Raw genomic sequence first — 19918 nt, 5'->3', positions numbered from 1 at the left:
TTCCTTGTATTGTGAGTTTGTGGAAACTTCTGCAGAAGAAATTTTTTAATAACCTCAGTTTCTTGATTATCAATATTTTAAGGGTATCTGCTTCATCTCTGGTAATTTAAAAAAATTTTATATATTTCCAGAGAAGCATCCGTTTCCTTTCACCATATTAAATTTTTCTAGAAATAGAATTTCAGAAGTTTTATGGGAGTGCAGCTATTTGCACACTCTTATTAAAAGAAAAATTCTTTTTTGCTCTGCAAAAACCAAAAACATACACACACATCATCATCATCATCTTTGGAGGTTACATACAAAGAGTGAAATAGTAGAGTGAGCTTTTTATGTCAGCCTGGAAATCATTTGGAAGATGTCAAAGCTACTGTCCTGATGCCCCCCATTCCTGTGAGATGAACTTTATAATTTATCAGAGTGGTGCATAGCATTCTCTCTTACAAAAAGGTTAACTCTGGCTGTGTTGAGAACAGACTGCAGTGGGGCAAGTGTGGAAGTGAGGAGTTGTTACAGGGCTATTCAAGGTGAGAGCCACTGGTGGCTTGCCCTAGGACAGTAGCAGTGCAGATGGTGAGAACTGGTCAGATTCTGAAAATACCTTAACAGGAGAGCCAACAGGATTTACATATATAGTGTACTTTCACCAATAACCTCGCATTACAAGCAGATTCTCAACCAGGTACAACTTTTGCTGAGAATCACTGTTCTACGAAAATAAGGCCCACTGTTTTCATATTTGCATATTCCCATTTACACTAAGCACAGTGCTTTGCAAATTTGTTGAAATTCATGTGGATGTTTGAAATAGAAAAGACTTCTGGTTTCAGTTCTGACATGAGATCAATTACAATAAATTAGTGAACTTGGGCCTTATGTTACTCCAGAATTTCTGGTAGAAGGTGCTTACAAAACACATGGGGACATGTTAGACATAAAATTAATGTTTGGATTAAAACCTTGTTTCATTTAAGTGTGTTCTCCATGCTATAACACAACCCTTCAAAGTCAAGAAAGTACGTAACATTAATATGTTTCCCCCAAACTTATAAACTTACCTAACAACCAGAGCCACAGCTTTTAAACTTCTACAAGGCAGCATGTCCAATGCCCAAAAGAGCACAAGGTTACAACTGTGGCATCAAGTCCCACATTAAATGAAAATTTAAGAAAAGCAAACAAGAGTATTATCAGACTACCAAACCTTAGTAAGATTCTGTTATTTGATACTCCTACTTCTCAACTCCCTAAGTTTGTTACTTAACACAGGGGAGCTTTAAAAATTAATGCCTGGGCTCCACCCAAAGCCAATTAAAATCAGAATCTCTGTGGAGCATCTATCGTTTTTTAAGCTTCTCCAACAATTCTAATGTCAGCCAGAGTTAAGAACCACTGCTTTAACAGAATTTTATTTAACAAAAATAAACAAAAATTAAAATGCATAACACAGGAAAAGTGCAGGAACACGGAGAATAAGTTAAAAACGAAAGGGCTCGCCCTTTGCTGTATAACATTTTTTGCCTCCTGAAAGTTCCAAAGATTACTAATATTTGAATCTACATCATAACCTTATCAATTAAGCAGTTAAGAAAAAACATAAAATAAGGACTGGAAAAGAGCTTTGTTACTTAACTAAAATCATCTGGTGTTAACAGTACTTTCCAATGGGGGAATGCTGTAGAGCTTCGGGCATAAAGCAATGCAGAAACAATCGCAGGGCATCACAGGGAGAGGATGAGAACTTCGGGCTCTAGCTTCCTGTGTTCTAGTCCAGAAAAAGGGGAGAGAAAGGAATGTCCATGGGAACAAGCCCTCATGCCTGAAAGGACAATTTTATTTGAACCTATTAATTTGTCACTCAAAAAGATAAAAGCAACATAAAATATGGGGTAAAGGGAAGTTGGTCTTCAAGAATTTGTCTTCAAGTTTTTACTGATAACAATAATCCTTCAAGCCTGGAGCTACTCAAAGACGAATCATGAAAAATAAGAAGAAAAATTTTATTTCAAACAGATTCAGTGGTATGTGTGCTTTAGCAAAGGCTGGTTGTGGCAGTTTCCTTTCAAACCTGCACTGATGTATAAATTAGATGTTATTTGGGAATGATTAATTTCTGGTAAAATGTAGATCCAATCCAACATTATGCCAATTTTTACATTTATTGTAGACCCTATTTTAGTACTAGAGGTTAAATTTTCATCACCAAAAAATGAGAATAACCTTACAGCTACTCCTAAGGTAATGAGCTGTGAAATTAATTCCTCACTATTGCTTTGAAAATATACCCCTAGGTTGTTAAGAGAAATTCCGACTTCATCCAAATCTGTTATTTAATTCTTCAGTCATCATCTACTGTTGGCTTGATTGTCACTCCTCTTCTTATTTGACCCCAACCAATTAAACTGCAAGATGAAAATAAAAGAAATCATGAATTTTATATCCATTTCATTATCATTACCACATAATCACATAACTAGTTTTACTTGCCTATCTGCTAAGTCTAAATTTGTTTACAAAACCTGCTCCTCCAGAAAGAAAGCTCACATTATCTTCTTAGACCCAGAGAGATGGGCTCTAGCCAGAAGGAATGATAGGAAAAGCAAACAAAAAGGTGCTAGTATAAATATGCTCATCTTCACTCTTATCAAAATATACCTGCCCCTCCGAACCACAGATGAAGCAACTTCCAGTCCGCCCAAGGAACCATGCTCACACACAAACCACCTCCGCCTGATTTTTTTTTTTTAATTTCATTCTCTTTTCCTCTTTGAAAAATGTTTTTATGTTTTGTTCTGTTTTGTTTTTTAACCATTCACAGCACTTCAACAGATCACCATGGCTTGCTTTATCATGACTTTAGCTGGTAAAGGAAATTAAGAGAAGACCTAGAGGACTAGATAATCTATAAACAGATTACTCTCAAGAGCAGAGGCATTTCTGCTCCTTCTCTCTTTCAGTGTCTGCTCTAGTCACTGGTCAGGCCAGACTGCTACCTCAACTGTAGCTTCTAGAACAGAACTTACCTAAGCATGGGTTAAAAACAACAAATCTAAAGAATATAAGGACCATTCAGATGCTTCCATTTCTTTTAACATACTTGCTAATTTTTAAGCAACGTATAAAATTTCATTTGGGTAGAATCCTCTTACAATATTAGTAGACAGGGACCTCACTGGTGGTCCAGTGGCTAAGACTCTGTGCTCCCAAAGCAGGAGGACCGGGTGCGATCCCTGGTCAGGGAACTAGATCCCACATGCCACAGCTAAAGCTCCCGCACGCAGCAACGAAGATCCTGTGTGCCACAACTAAGACCTGGCACAGCCAAATAAATAAATAAATATAAAAAAAAAATAGTACACAGACACAAAAAGATCATTCCTTTCTTTTAAAATACACTGTAAATCAGTATGTCTATAACAGCAAATAGTATAATCACACAAGAGAGTAAAATCAAGCAGGCATAAATCACCACAAAGCAGAAATGATTTACTTAAAAGAGAACAAAAAGTTTAACTCTGTTTAAATTAGAGAGTAATAATTCATATCTTCTGAACAGTAAATGGTGAGAGACCATCCTTCCACATCCTTCCACTGTACCAGGGAAGCCTTAATAAGGGAGGTAGGTAATGAGAAAAAAACAAAGCCAAGGGTGATTTGAGTAATTATGGGGACAGTCAGGACACAGAACAGTCTAATTTAGAGGGTTTATATGAGACAAAGCAGGAGAAACTTAAAATTCGTTCAAGCAGGCTTCCACAAAGGTCCTGAATATCAGAAAGTAGTGGGAAGCTACTAAAAATTACTGAGTACAGCATGAAAAAATGTTTTACGAAGATTAATTTTGACTGAGTACTTAAGTAACAGTGGAAGAGGCAAATTCGGAATTTTTTGCAATAACTTTTATGTGTGAAATGATGGTATGGGCTCTAATGAGGTCACACAGAATAGAAAGGAAACAGTAGGTTCAGTAACTAACCAGGAAAAGAGAATAGAGACAGGAGTCAACAATATGTGCATGTTTCCTAGCTCTATCCACTCGAAGCGTCCCGAAGCAACAGCACCTTAGGAGCAGCAAGCACACCTAGCACCCGTATCTGCATTTCTAATACCATTTTCCACTAAGAGGAACCAGGGCCCCCTCAGGAGAAATGACCAATTCTAAACTGGAGCAGGGGAGAGGTACAAGATGATTCCAGAACATCTTGTGCCACAAAGTAAGGAACTGTCAAAAAAACAAAAACCAAAACAAACCCAATGGGGAAATATTGAGGCTTGTGCAAGTCCCAACCTGTCCATGGGGTTGCTATCTGCTTCGTAAAACAAAGCAGAGGGTTTGTCTTCTAAGAAAAGTCATCTTCTCTGAAAAAGCCTCTTATGTAGTTGGCTTTGGCATCTTCCCAAGGTAGGAGGGCAGGGACTGATTCTGGGTTTTCAGTTGAGGTAGAGAAGACAGTGGCTATTACCAGAAAGTCCAGAGCGGGATGCAGCTACCTGCAGAATGCATCACTGCTAACCAAGCCTGGGTTTCATGACAGTCATAGAAATGGATTCCTTAATGAAATAATAGGTTAAAAAAAAAGAGGGGAAATGTCAAAAGGACATAGGAGTCACCTAAAGGGTCTCTACTGGACAAATCCTCGACAATTTGGGTATCAAAACAAATAAAAACAGGTTATCACCTCATACCAGTCAGAATGGGCATCATCAGAAAATCTACGAACAAATGCTGGAGAGGGTGTGGAGAAAAGGGAACCCTCTTGCACTGTTGGCAGGAATGTAAATTGATACAGCCACTACAGAGAACAGTATGGAGGTTCCTTAAAAAACTACAAATAGAACTACCATACGACCCAGCAATCCCACTACTGGGCATATACCTGAGAAAACCATAGTTCAAAGAGTCATGTACCACAATGTTCATTGCATCACTGTTTCCAATAGCCAGGACACGGAAGCAACCTAAGTGCCCACTGACAGACGAATGGATAAAGATGTGGTACATATATACAATGGAATATTACTCAGCCATAAAAAGGAACGAAATTGGGTCATTTGTAGAGACATGGATGGATCTGGAGACTGTCATACAGAGTGAAGTAAGTCAGAAAGAGAAAAACAAATACGTGCATTAACGCATATTTGTGGAACCTAGAAAAATGGTACAGATGAACCAGTTTGCAAGGCAGAAATAGAGACAGAGATGGAGAGAACAAACTTGGCGGGGTGGGGAGGTGGTGGTGGGATGAATTGGGAGATTGGGATTGGCATATATACACTAATATGTATAAAATGAACAACTAATAAGAACCTGCTGTATAAAAAATAAATAAAATTCAAAATAAATAAATAAGAACAGTAATGAATCATAACCTACTGAATAAAATAGGATGCCATGAGTGTGTATTATAACTAGATAAGTAAATAATGGGGCAGAAAGAATGATAAATGAGGAGTGGTGGAGCTGGGGGATGGGGATCACCACTTTGTAAACACTATAATCAAGCTCAGTTCAGACAAAAATCATCAGTGGACGCTAAATCCAGCGGGGTGGGATTTGATGAGGAGCAGGCTATTTGCATAGAGTCGCCCCACAGAACGCTTATTTACAAGGGTAAAAAAGAGTAACCATATAGTGGAGAAACTGGCTAACACCTTGAGTGCATGATCAAAATTAACCTCAACAAGGAGGAATCAGATATCATGTGTATCTGGCTGTGACTCCCTAAGGAGAGAATCACCACCTACACGAAAGTATTCCAACCAAGAATACGTAACCTAAATCTAATCTTAGGAAATACCAAGTAAACCCAAACTGAGGAGCAGTCTAGAAAGGAACTAGCTTGTATTCTTCAAAATTGCCGATGACAAGACAAAGAAAGGCTGAGGAAGTTCCAGATTAGAGATCAAGAGACATGAAAACTAAATGCAATGCATGATCCCAGACGGGGGACACAGAGGACATTACTGGAAGAAGTGATAAAACTGGAAAAGACTGTAGATTTCAGTATTTTAACAATGTTAAACTTGTTAAGTGGTTATATAAGAGAATATACTTGTTTTTAGGAAACATACACCAAAGTATTAAGACATCAAGGGGCAACCTATTCCTCAAATGGTTCAGAAAAAGATATGGAAGATATTAAACCTAAGTTCACTGGTTTTCGCATAGGTTGTGTCTATCACAAATCACGCCTAGAAATACAGATTTCTAAGTCAATCGAATAAACAGTTGAGACTTGAAACCACAGTATAGTAACTGTTGCGTTCAAGGTAAAGTGTGTTTGTGCATGTGTTAAGACAACTGATTCTGTCTTTTTTATTAGACACTGACAAAGGCTAATAAACTTACCGCCAGTGTTTCTCAACTCTTCGGCTAAGTGCAATTTTTTCTCCCACTTCTGTGCACACAGGATTAGTCAAAACAATTTTGCCCAAATCAGCCTTGACTGCACTAACTCTTCCTCCTGTCGACAGGGATCCTATGTTCACCATAAGCACTTCATTCTTAGACAGCTTTTGCACCTAGGGAAATCGAGGGGGGAAAAATAAACCCCAAAATCAAGAAAATGCTTTCCAAATAACTGCTTATTTTCCTACCACCTTGCCAACAAAAGATGTCAGCAATTTTCCATCTCTGCCAACCTGATCTCAGCAACTTTTTTTAAAAAATCACATGGATAATAGGAATTATCATGTCACTGTCATACATGACATACTGTTTCCTGTTTTGTTTTACTTTGAACTGACTGCCATACAGAAGTTCTCAATTTTCAGGAAGTCAAATTTATCTACCTCTTCCTTTTTCTTAATCCCATGTTAAATGAAAAGAAATGAACCTCAAAACTGGTCTTAACTTCACTGTCACTTTTTTTGGAACAGGAATTACAGAAAGCACTTACTTTTGCTGCTTTCTTGTCTCCTTCAGTGCGTACACCTAGAAGCCGTCTAAGCAGGAAATAGGAAATTTCCAGTTCTGTGAAGATCTCAGGTAAAGCTCCAACTGCACCAAGTACCTGCCCCACCATTCTGTCAGCCCGGCACAAAGTGGGGTCAATTTTCGTTCCAACTCCTAATACAAAATAAGATATACATTTTATTGTTCAACATTTTATTTCCTATAAAGCTGTTTACCCAAAAGACTTAGTCAAACAAGTACAGCATATACCTATACATTTTAATACACACTTATATTTTCATACTCATGTATTAGCTACATAGATGTGACAAAATACCTGTTTTATCTGAAGAAACAGAACTGTAAACTCATGGGTTAGTTGGGCATTTGAGAACAGAAAGATTCTCTTGATTTAAATTCTAAGCAAAGGACAAACAGAGCTAAGAGCCTAACTCAAAAAGGAGCCTGAATATCCTTAATGAAGGTTGAAAAGATACGAAATTCATAATGAGTAGTTTTCAGGATATTTGCCTGCCATTTCTCCCCTGGAAGGCTGATCAAAAAGACAGCTTAAAGACTTTATATGATTCCTGGGATCCACTTCAAAATATTTTATCTGTATGTCTTTCAAGGAGAAGAGGGAAGAAGATACAAAGATGAGGCAAGAATAGTAAAGTAGGGCTTCCCTGGTGGCGCAGTGGTTGAGAGTCCGCCTACCAATGCAGGGGACATGGGTTCGTGCCCTGGTCCGGGAGGATCCCACATGCCGCGGAGCGGCTGGGCCCGTGAGCCATGGCCACTGAACCTGCACGTCCGAGCCTGTGCTCCGCAGCGGGAGAGGCCACAGCAGTGAGAGGCCCGCGTACCACAAAAAAAAAAAAAGAAGAGTAAAGTATTGGGAATTCCTGGCGGTCCAGTGGTTAGGAGTTGGTGCTCTCACTGCCATGGGCCCAGGTTCCAGGGAACTAATATCCCACAAACCGCGTAGCGTGGCCAAAGTAAAAAAAAAAAAAAAGAGTGGTAAAGTATTAACTGTTGAACCTGGGTGGTGGCTACATGACCACATATTACACTACGTTACACTATTCTCTCTACTTTTATGTTTGAAAAGTTCTGTAAGTTAAATTTTAGAAGTCTCCAGAGTTTCCTTGTTTATAAAACAAACAATAAGGATAAAATTATACATGGTAAACTCCTAATTACAAGATACAATAGAAAAATGAATTATATAGCCAAACACCAGAGAACAAAAAGACAAACTCCTTCACCAAATGTTTTCTTCTTTAATCCAAAAGTTATAATACCTCTAATTCTCACTGTATCTTGCCTTTTTCTGGGTATCTGGTAATACACTATTGTATGAGATGAGAAGATCCATAAATTATCTCAGAAATTCCAACATAATGGAAGTTATCTTCTTTAATTCCCACCTCAGTGTAACTATGATCTGACATGATCCAGCTGACACTTGTGGGTAACTCTCCATTTGCAAAACATACATTAAAAAAAACAAAAACAAAAAACCACCACCACTCTACTCCCAAAACCATGTAGACTAAAAAGAAAAGTATAGTTAGGTATTTTAAATGATAGGACATAAAACTTACTTTGTTACTGCTAAAAAGGAGCTACTTTGAAAACTAAACCAAGGGCTTCCCTGGTGGCGCAGTGGTTGAGAGTCCGCCTGCCGATGTGGGGGACACGGGTTCATGCCCCGGTCCGGGGAAGATCCCACATGCTGCGGAGCGGCTGGGCCCGTGAGCCATGGCCGCTGAGCCTGCGCGTCCAGAGCCTGTGCTCCGCAACGGGAGAGGCCACAACAGTGAGAAGCCCGTGTACGGAAAAAAAAAACAAAAAACGAAAAGACAAAACTAAACCAAAATTCTCTTTTATGTTTAAAATTAATTTTTACAAACACATGAAACCATCTTATGACCTAAAATCAACAGCCTAACCACATATGTTCCTCTACCCCATTCAATTATTAAACATCAAATTAAAAATCTATATCTGTATGAGTAATATGTTTCTCATGAAAAGTACCATGAATATCCACAAATTAAAAACGTAGGGATGAGAGAAAAATCTTTACCAATAAGACCTCCTGGAGCAGCATACTGAAGATCATTATGCTCTGCGAAAAGTGATACAATTTTGGAAAAGATGGGTTTACACATGAGCTTTCCTTCACTGTCTTTGGAAACAATACCAGGTCTGACTTCTATCTCCTGGCCCACCTGTAAAAATATAAATTAGTGATTAGAATTTGTGGGACAACATGATTTCCATTACATACAAAAAGTCCTAACAGGAAGACCACAAAACTGAAAAGCAATCCTTTCTCTATTTCAAAGATCACTATTTAAAAAAAAAGATATGGAAGAGATCTTCAAAACCAGAACCATCCAAATGTTTCAAACTACCTACCACACAGGCCTATCACCATATAAAGTGTGCTCCATATTCATAGAAGCCTATAAAGTTAGAGGTCAAACACACTCAAAAGATATAATAGTAAACAAAGAAGTCTATATCAAGTACTAGACACCATGAAGAAAAAAATTATTTTTCGATTTGGAGTGTTCATGCTATTTTCCTAATTAAGACAAGAGAAAAACAAACAAAATAAAAACACAACAACCAAAACCTAGTTTACCTTTAATACTCCTTTTAGAATACTACCACCAGCTACACCCCCCTTAAGGTCATCAACTTCACAGCCAGGTTTGTTGACATCAAAGGATCTAATAACTAAAAAAAACAAAACAAATTAAAGCCAATTCTATTCACATTAACTTCAGAAAAATTTGATTAAGTTAACTTCTCTAAAATAGTAGACACATAAGATTTATACAAGGGGGACTTTGTGACAAAACCTAATATTATTCCAACTAAGTATACTGCAACCTTAATTACGATGGAAAAAGTGGAAATAACTTAAAAGTTCATTGATAGGACGCATATTATGGTATACCCATAGTATGGAGTATCACGCAGCTATTAAAAAAGAACGTTAGAGCACATGTAATGATGTGGAAGGATAACCTTCATATATTTTTAAGGAAAAAAGAAAAAACTAGTTATGCATAGTATGATCCCACTTCCACAAACAAAAACTAAAACAAGAAATGTGTATATGTTTATACATGATGATATGAACAAAGAGAAAGGTGCGGGAATAGTACACACCAACTGTTAACTTTGGTTACTTCAGGGCTAAGGGGCGAGGCAGGGAGACTGTAGACCTTTTTCTTCATATACCTCTATATTATATGATTTCTGCATTAAAAATGTAGTTTTAAAACTTCAAAACAACCCTAGGATTGGACTTCCCTGGTGGCGCAGTGGTTAAGAATCCACCTGCCAATGCAGGGGACAAGGGTTCAATCCCTGGTCCGGGAAGATCCCACATGCCACAGAGCAACTAAGCCCGTGTGTCACAACTACTGAGCCTGCACTCTAGAGCCCACGAGCCACAACTACTGAGCCCACGAGCCACAACTACTGAGCCGGCGCGCCTAGAGCCCATGCTCCGCAATGAGAAGCCTGTGCACCACAACAAAGAGTAGCCCCGGCTCGCCGCAACTAGAGAAAGCCCACACACAGCAACAAAGACCCAACACAGCCAAAAGATTAATTAATTAATTAATTAATTAAAAACAAAAAACCACACAACCCTAGAACTATGTGACCTGGACTTCGGTCCTGAGAGCAGTGATCATTAACAAGGGGTACACATCACAATCACCCAAGAGAACCCTTCCCACAACACACAGAGGGGGGGCCTGGATGAAGGGAGGGGTTCAAATGTCTGTTTTGAAAAGGCTCCTATATCTATGTAGAAATCACGAGTTTAGATGATCAAATTATACCAATATTGGTACTATGCACTTAAATAAGTTGAAAGAGATGAAAATCTTCATTAATGGTACAATGAAATAATTTGTATGGAAATTCTAATATCCTGCTCCTGACTAAAACATAATTCCATACAGAATAATGCATTACTCCATCTCAATCACATAACATATCACATACCAAGCACAAAAAAACTAAAAGTTCCTTCTGTATTCGAAACTTTCTCTCATCAGTAATGCAATCTAGTACTGCTAATACAATCTCAGAATTACTGAGTTCAAAAAAAATTTTATGGAGATTGTAATTTATTATCACCTCTGCAGAAATCATTGCTGATTCCCTTAAAGAGGAATCACCAATGTGGAAAAGATCAGACAAAATCCTATCACTTACCAATAAGTCGGGGTTCTGAAGTAAAGTCTCTTGGGGGTACTGGAATTTTCTTTACTATGTACTCACAGACAACTTCAATATTGTACTTTAGCTGAGCAGAAATTGGAATAATAGGAGCTCCTTCTGCTACTGTACCTATAAGACAAAATTCAGAAAGATCAAAATTCTTCAGTTTTACAGAACTTGTTCTTTACATATTATAGGAAACAGTTAAGATTACTAAAATAGATGCCTAAACATCCCCAAATACCAGCAACAGGTAGAAAATGATAATTCTTTTTAGAAAAGTGTCAGTATTCTGTTTGTTTTTGCTCCTGAAAATGAATACTATTGCATTTAAGGGGAAAAAAAAGTCAAAATATATTAATAGATATATTTAATACACCAAAATGATAAAACTGCTCAAAAGAAGAAAATACTAACACTCCTGGGAAAGAGCACTTTACTAGTTGAAAGATTTCTGATAACATGTAATTAACTTCCCAATAAATGTCAAGATAAAATTATAGACTCTGCTAATCAAAGACCGATGGCATATATAGTATTTGCTCCTTATTAATTGTCAAACAGGCTGGTGAAAGAAACGGACCAAACACAATGAGGTTTTAATCAAAATGATTCATTCTTTTTTGTTATGAGAGAACTGGGTGCATAGGAAATCAACCTTTCTAGCAAGAAAAACAAGGCTAAGAGAGGATCAAATGTCAATAATAAGATGTCTTCCCTGAAATGAAAAACACTGCTGTTAGAGGAAAGGAACACTAAAAGATAAAATAAATCATTGTCAGTTTCAATTCTAAAAGTAGCTACTCAGTAAGAACAGTGTAAGACTGAAGTTTTTTTTTATGGATTTTTTTTTAATTAATTAATTAATTATTTTGGCCATGTCACGTCGCTTACGGGATCTTAGTTCCCCGACCAGGGATTGAACCCACTCCCTCGGCAGTGAAAGTGCAGAATCCTAACCACTGGACCGCCAGGGAATTCCGAAGACTTAAGGTTTTTTTTTTAAATGCTTTTGTTTATTTTACTATCACTGAGGAGGATTTTTATTAGACATTATGGCTTCTTACCTTGTACAAATGCAAGGATCTGTTCATACTGTTCTTTAGCCTGGCTTTCTTTTACCAAATCAATTTTATTTTGTAGAATCAAAATATGCTTCAGTTTCATGATTTCTATAGCAGCCAGGTGTTCAGAAGTCTGGGGCTGAGGACAAGACTCATTACCAGCTAAATGATAAAGAATAAAAAAGATGCATGAGAATTAGCTAGAAATATGTCAGAATAGGCAAATCCATAAGAGACAGAAGGCAGGTTAGTGGTTGCCAGGGACTGAGGGAAAGGGGGATCAGAGTGATTGCTTAATGGGTACCGGGTTTCCTTTTGGGGTGATGAAAATGTTCCAGAACTAGACAGTGCTGACACTTGTAGAACACTGTGAATGTACTTAGTATCACTGAATTGTATACTTTAAATGGCTAAAATGCTAAATTTTGTGTTATGTGTATTGTACTACCAAAAAAACACTAGCTGACATCTAAAAAAGGAAACGCTTGAATGCCCTAGCCCTACTCAAGGCAAAAGTCCTGGATCGTTGCCAAGCATCCACCTTTGCCCCTGCTTCATCCACTGTGTCTGGATTCACTGGAGCCTCCTGATCTTTTGGCTCTCTTCCCTGGTCCTAAGCCAAAAGCTTGGACTCAACAAGTTTGACGTCTCAGGGTCTGCCCTTAGCTTTTGCTCAGGCATAAGGAAGAGCCCTCTGGCTCTGTCTAGTCTTAGAGACGTTCTGGCCCAGTCAAGCTCCTGAGAGGCAGAGAGTAATTAAGGGAAGACACTTAACACAGTCCATGAATTTCAGCTACTATCAGAGGCTACTCCCTAACAAACCGAGGGAAGAACACTAAAAACAACCACTGGTATTATAAAGAAATAGGTATGTTTTTTGGGCATCTTAATGACCATCCTAAGTGATGATGTTCAGGTGTCCTGTACTATATCCACTCGGCATACTTTAAAAAAGTATATCCCATAGCAACAAAATCTCTTAACAGCTCACATAAGGAAGGTGGCACAACACCAGCCTTGAAAACCCCAATTCATCTAGACTTCAGCACTTATTATGAATGAGATTTGTATCTAAACAAAACCATTATACACCAGTGTTGCAGTAGACAACTCAAAGATGCACACAAAAAAATACATGCACTTTTACATGTAAATATAAAACTAATAAATCATTTCATGTGATCTAAGGGGAGAAAATGCACTATTGATTTTTTCAAATATATACTACCAAAAGAATTCTCACAAGACATCTGCCCTAGGTCTATCTTTAGTATTTTGTGATAGCTGGTAGACAAGGATATCATCCTGGTTGACATGTTAGTTCCCATTTCCGTCACCTTTAGGTACTGGATGTGGCCCTTAAAGGCCTTAGTTTCCCTTTAAATAGTCCATCTTGGATTTGCTCCACAATGATTTGTCCAAACCAGTTCTGACGTATTTACCTATCAACAGAAGAGCTGCATCCATCACTGCGGCACCATTCAGCATAGTAGCCATCAAAATATCGTGGCCAGGACAGTCAACAAAGGAAACATGTCTAACAATTAAAAAACAGCAATCAGTCCTAAGATCAATCAATACTTCAACATTCAAGTTACAGATTTCCTAAAATTAAATCCCTTTATATATAGAATATGAATATTACATATAAATATGAAATAAGAATATGGAAATAATTTTTATTTCTGTAAAGTCAAGTGGTTACAGGACTTGGTGTTTCTAGACCTCAGAAATAAGATTACCTACTGGCTCAATTATACTTCAGAAACAAACAAACAAAAAAACTCATAGAAAAAGAGATCAGATTTGTGATTACCAGATCTGTGGTTACCAGAGGTGGGGGATGGAGGAAGGGGGAATTGAATGAAAGCAGTCAAAAGGTACACACTTTCAGTTATAAGATAAATAAGTACTAGAAATATGACATACAATATGATATAGTTAACACCACTGTTTGTTATACATGAAAGTTGTTAACAGAATAAATCTTAAGAGTTCTCATCATAAGGAAAAAAATTTTTTTCTACTCATTAAGTTTATATGATGATGGATGTTCACTAAACTTATTGTGATCATCATTTCACGATGTATGTAAGTCAAATCATTATGCTGTACACCTTAAGCTTATACAGTTCTGTATGTCAATTATATCTCAATAAAACTGGAGGGAAAAAAATATGAAAAGAACAACAACAAAAATTACCTACTGGATGAGAGTAAAATCACTGCAGATCATTACAAAGCAAATGAAATTAGCTATGTGTAGAAATAACTGGATACAAAAACTCCCAAATCCAATTAAAGTGAATATGGTATAAAATATATACTGGGAATGTCATTGATTTGAAAGCTCAACCAGTGTTAACAGAATGGGCAGTGCCATCTCAAAAAATTTGCCAAAAACTTCTCTAGCATCTTGAAAAGCTGGAATTGCCCATCTGAAGTGCAGATGGCAGCACCATTTAAACAAAATTATGCTACTCATTTGGAATCATTATTTTTAATAATTGTATGCTCACACTCACGATCTAAAATAGGGGCAGCAGACTGGCCGACTGCCATAACCACTCATGCACATCATGTCTGCTTTCACAACACAATAGCAGAAATGAGTAGTTGCAAAGAGAATCTATGGTCTGCAAAGCTGAAAATATTTACTATTGGGCCCTTTGCAGGAAAAGTTTGCTGATATCTGATAAGGGCCACAAGTAGGGTGAGGCAAGTGAGCCACTCGCCCTAGGTGCAAAATTTAAGGGGGTGCCCCAAAAAACCCAGTAATCAATACAAACAATATTTAAACTTAATATTAAAAAAAATCAAATTCATGCAAAAAATCCATGATGAACAAAATATCAAAAATTTAAATGAAAACAGGATCAGCAACAATGCCACGCCAAAAGCAAATCAACCAAAAAACCCCAAGTGATAATGAAAAGGAAAACACTAGTAGTTTGAGCTGTCAAGGAACTAAGATCCCACAAGCTGCACAGTGGGGCCAAAAAAAAAATTTTTTTAATTTAAAAATAAATAAATAAATAATACTATTTATCTTGATTACCGAGGCTCTTTTTCTTTTCTTTTCTTTTTAAAGCTTCTCCCTCCCCTTAAACTTTGGGCTTCATTCGCCTCTCCCTAGTCCCAGCTCTGCCCCAATCTACAATTTCTTTGTGGAATATCCCCAACCCCCATAAACATCGCTGGGTGGATGACAGTATCCTCTAATAAAGAATAAGTATACACAATCATATTCAGAAAACAGATGGGTAACAAGCCCGTGTATTTAAAAAACGTGATTAAGAATGGCTTTGTTCTCCTCTAAGAAACAGAAACAACACTGTTTAAGAGAAATTTATGAGGCCTGGCAAAAAGAATCCCTTAAATCCAATGAGCCGTGTTTCCCTCCATTTCATTCTGCTTATGTGATACTTTTCCTTTGGAGAACTTACATGTACATCTCTTAATGTAAGTTTAAATACTTGACTTTTCAAATTATTGTCATTATGGACAAGAAAAACAAAATAATGCAAAAATAAAGCCATTCAACAATTAGGTTCACTGTTTAAAGTCTCAGTTAAATATTTCAAAAAGCACAAATCACACAACAACAAAATATGAAGTGTAAAGTGTTTTTAGCAGAAAAGAGGTCACCTGACTAATTTGAAGTTCCCTTTGGTCCCTGGAATATCTGTAGGAAACTCATCGGGTGTACTACTTCCACAGGATCTATAACATTCTGGCCGAGGACAACTTGGGTCGTCAAGTTTATAAATCTAAAAGTTCCAATGAAAAAAAGACTTGGATTTGTTATCTGCACGTTCAACAATTAAAGTTAGTTTCTAATTTCACTGTACACAGCTCACCTTAGCATTAGCATAGCCAAGTTTGATTGTAATATTTCTTTCTAGTTCATTTTTGAACCTGACAGTGTGAACTCCAGAAATAGCTTTTACAACCGTAGACTTCCCATGAGCTACATGACCAATTGTACCTATAGACAAAGTACAAAAAATTAATTCATGTGCATTCAGTTACACAACATATTTTTCAGTTTTAGAGTAGAAAACCCAAAGCCATAACTCACTGTAAACATCAAAGGAAAACTGACAGTGACTTCAATTTCTCCTCCTACACATCCTTGATTACAAAAAACTTACTCTGATACAGGACTGAGGAGAACTTTCCATGTAACCGACAACCTTGTTTTAAACCATACTCAGCATAATAAAAGCTATCCATCTTATATTTTTACTCACAGAAAAGAATGCCTTCATTTAAAATAAACACTTGGTAAAAAGTACATGAAATCTTGTATATCAAGAAACTTTCCAGCATTTTCAGAGTGAAGTAAATAGGTATGAGGAGCCCTCACACAACAAAAAGGAATCCATGAAAACAAAGAAAACAACTCAGGTATCATTACGGTAATGCTGTCAAGGGTAGCACATATCTTATAAGTTTTTTTTTTTTAATCTTATACGTTTTTAACAGCCTCATAGTAGAGCCTTACTTTTAACTAGGCTTTACTGTGTTGTTTGTGCAGACTCTCAAATACCCCAAATTTACAATCAGTCAACATAACTTCTTCTCTAAAGTTCTATGTGCCAATTAAGAAAAAAATTATCTAGTTAATAATAGCTTATATATCAAACAAAACTTCCGCAAACTCTGCCCCTGCAATAACCCTGTGTGGCAAGTACAGTCGCGTTTCCCTCTTTTCTTTAAAATGCTACATGACTATAATCACCTTATGCTATTAAACTTTTCTTATGTATTTATCGCTTCTTCTCACCTAGTCTGTAAGCTAGGCACGCGCAACATGGGCTTCCCAAAAATATCTAGCAGGTGCTTGGCTCGCAAGAGCTGAACATCTATTTATTGAATATCTGAATCTTCATGTAATCAGGTAATCACACAAAGGGAGAGGTTAAAATTAGTGGCCGGAGATCAATTAAGTCAGGTCTCCAAGTTATTCTTATCTTACCTATATTAATTGTGGCCTGTCTGCTGATAACTTCATGTGAAAGTGGCGTCAACTTGGTAACATCCTGCAATCGAACATTTTTATTTTAAATCGCTGTACATAAGACAAATCCCAACTTTGACTTTACATTTGCTACCTACAGCTCTCTACCATTTGAATAGCCCTCTTCTACTTCTAAAGCGCTTTTTCTGTACAAGCAACCTTGCACTCTGATGACTGGGAAGCCCTAAAAGTCCTTCATTGTTACACACTGCCTATGGGGGATGTGGAAGCTTGAGGTCCCCCAACCTTGAGAGCATTAGCACTAAGGACAGTGTAGATACTCCCTTCCCAGACCTTCCGAACTAAAAAGCCTCAATGACACTTAACACTGTGACTTTCCAGCCGAATGATTCGGGAGGCTCGGGGTCTCACAACCGCATAGCCTCATTCCCAGCTCGCATACTAGCAGAGAAGCATGGGGCGGCGCGAACACGACTCAGGGCGCCGGGCTCCGGGTCTCCCTCCTAATCCATGCTCCCGACAGCCCGGCACTGCCTCGTCTCAAAGCCTCCCGGAAGGCCCGGTCATCCCCACTCCTGAGCTCCTTCAGCATCCTGCCAGAGCAATGACTTACCAAAGTGTTGAGATCTTGCCGAGACAGATGCGGCTGCCCTAAAGTCACACCAGCCTCGCCCCCCGCCATCTTGCCCGGAGAGGAAGGAAGCCGTCCGGGTGGCTGCCTGACTGTTCGCAAGCCCCCTGGTGCAGGGCGGGGCAGCGGAGGCGGGAGGGCCGACTAGGGCCCAGGCCTGGGAGAGGAGGATGGCCGGTGCAGCGGCCTCACTGCTTGGACTTTTTTCTCCATGGATTTGTACAGTGCCTGCCGGCACGCTGACTAAAAAACACAAGGCCAGTTTCAGGATCTATTCGCAACAGACCTGTTGCATATTTGTGCAGGCAACGATGAGGGCAGCCCTAAAAAAGGCCCCTTGCTAGGGAGGCGACGCAACCGACGCGCGCGCTGGGGAGGGTGCAGCCATTTCCGCTTCCCGTGGGGCGGGCCGAAAGAATTTCCCGAAACCCGGGATTCTTATCTGGGGTGTGAAGATAGACACTGGGAATGTCGTTCTTTACCGATTTCTGTAATTTAGTAAGGCGAGATCAGCTCCGGGTCCGGCCGGGGCCCTTGGCCGGAAAGTGGCCGCGCACCGAGCTGGCGGTGGGGAGGGCGCCCTCACGCGGAGGTTCCGCGGCCCAGGGAGGGCAAAAGCAAAGTCTCTAACTTGCTCTCTGAGGGAGCTTTCTAGAGCCAGGGAGGTGGTCCATGGTGGCGCTAATGGAGCTAGCACTGGATAGAAGTTAGGTGTCGTGAGAGCGCCCCAATTTTTTTTTAAGCCGATCCGAATTTCCATCTCTATTTTCTTTACTCTTTCTTGTTTCTAAATATTCAATGTACTTTTTCTGCAGCTAATGAAAAGTGAAGGTCTTCAAATGTCATGTTTGAGAGTACAGATAGTATTCAGTGGAAATTGGGAGTCATCAAATATGTTTTTTTATCCCAAGAACATAAAACAATCTGTACATACATATTTTTTGTAAATCTTAAATGTAAGAAAATATAGTTAAAAATCACCTGCTCTAAAATCAAATGTAAAATTATTCTTTGGGGATTTGCTTTTTAAAACAGTGAAAAAAGCAAAGAGTAGTGAATATACTAAAGATATTTATAATCTCTGACTTATTTTAATGTACTTGGAATTTTGTTTCTGGTAAGAGCTATTGCTTTCTTGTTTGACTTCCTGATTTTCAGTAAAATGTGCATATAATAACAAACTATTCTGTATGAAAAAAACAAATCCGAGAAAACCCACTTTTTCACTCGAACAATTACCAATAAATCGGTATTTTAAAATTTAAAGATTTTTGAGACTTTATTAACCCCTTTTTCATCGTGTTAAAAAGAATTACAGTAAGTTTCATTCGCATTTCTACACTTTACAAATTTTCTATCATGTACAGGTCTTCATTTCTAGCCAGAAAAAATGTAAGGAGAAATTAGTAAGTATTTCAGTCACCTGTGGTCATTGAATACTTAAGCAAGATTAAAATTAATATATGTTTTCTATCTGAGAAAGGCAAATACCATATGATATCACATATGCGGAATCTAAAATATGACAAATGAACTTATCTACGAAACAGAATCACAGACACAGAGAACAGACTTCTGGTTGCCAAGGGGGAGGAGGAGTCAGGGAGGGATGGATTGGGAGTTTGGGATTAGCAGATGCAAACAATTATATATAGGATGGATAAACAACAAGGTCCTACTGTATAGCACAGGGAACTATATTCAACATCCTGTAGTAAACCATAAAGGAATATGAAAAAGAATGTATATATATGTATAACTGAATCACTTTGCTGTACAGCAGAAATTAACACATTGTAAATCAACTATCAATAAAATAAACATTTTGTAAACATATATGTTTACATATATAAAACATATATATTTATATATATATACATTTTCTATCACACAAGTTTGGGGTACAACAGTTAACCTAAAATAGTAAGTTACATTTCAATAAATGCATTCATTGGTTAAGTGATGGTAGAAACTGTACAATATATTGTATTTGGGTGGAGGCATTTAATTCCTAAATTTGAACAAATTTAACTTCTAAATTTATAAGTTCCTAAATTTCGAATTTACCTTACATTCTAAATAGTTAT

The 19918-nt window shown here is 37.9% G+C and overlaps 1 protein-coding gene across 2 annotated transcripts; it reads right to left on the bottom strand.

Annotated features, from left to right (window-relative positions):
• Positions 1–1986: 1986 nt before the first annotated feature.
• EIF2S3 (eukaryotic translation initiation factor 2 subunit gamma) lies at positions 1987–17901 on the bottom strand. Of its 2 annotated transcripts, none has more exons than XM_065901355.1 (12): positions 17814–17901; positions 17198–17261; positions 16077–16204; positions 15865–15986; positions 13659–13753; positions 12220–12378; positions 11147–11281; positions 9552–9646; positions 8988–9132; positions 6900–7069; positions 6350–6522; positions 1987–2402 (listed from the first exon to the last, which is right to left on the bottom strand). In XM_065901355.1, the coding sequence occupies exons 1-12, from the start codon at positions 17880–17882 to the stop codon at positions 2339–2341; spliced, it is 1419 nt and encodes a 472-aa protein (XP_065757427.1). In that variant the 5' UTR covers positions 17883–17901; the 3' UTR covers positions 1987–2338. The 2 variants fall into 2 exon arrangements, with proteins under 2 accessions (XP_065757427.1, XP_065757428.1); XM_065901356.1 differs by having other exon boundaries at positions 2339–2402; positions 8988–9123; positions 17814–17882.
• Positions 17902–19918: the final 2017 nt, after the last annotated feature.

The sequence above is a fragment of the Phocoena phocoena genome, chromosome X (assembly GCF_963924675.1).
Source record: "Phocoena phocoena chromosome X, mPhoPho1.1, whole genome shotgun sequence".
In the NCBI taxonomy this organism is placed as follows: Eukaryota; Metazoa; Chordata; class Mammalia; order Artiodactyla; family Phocoenidae; genus Phocoena; species Phocoena phocoena.
The sequence above is the reverse complement of the archived record's forward strand: the minus strand, read 5'-3'. Positions and strand labels throughout refer to the sequence as shown.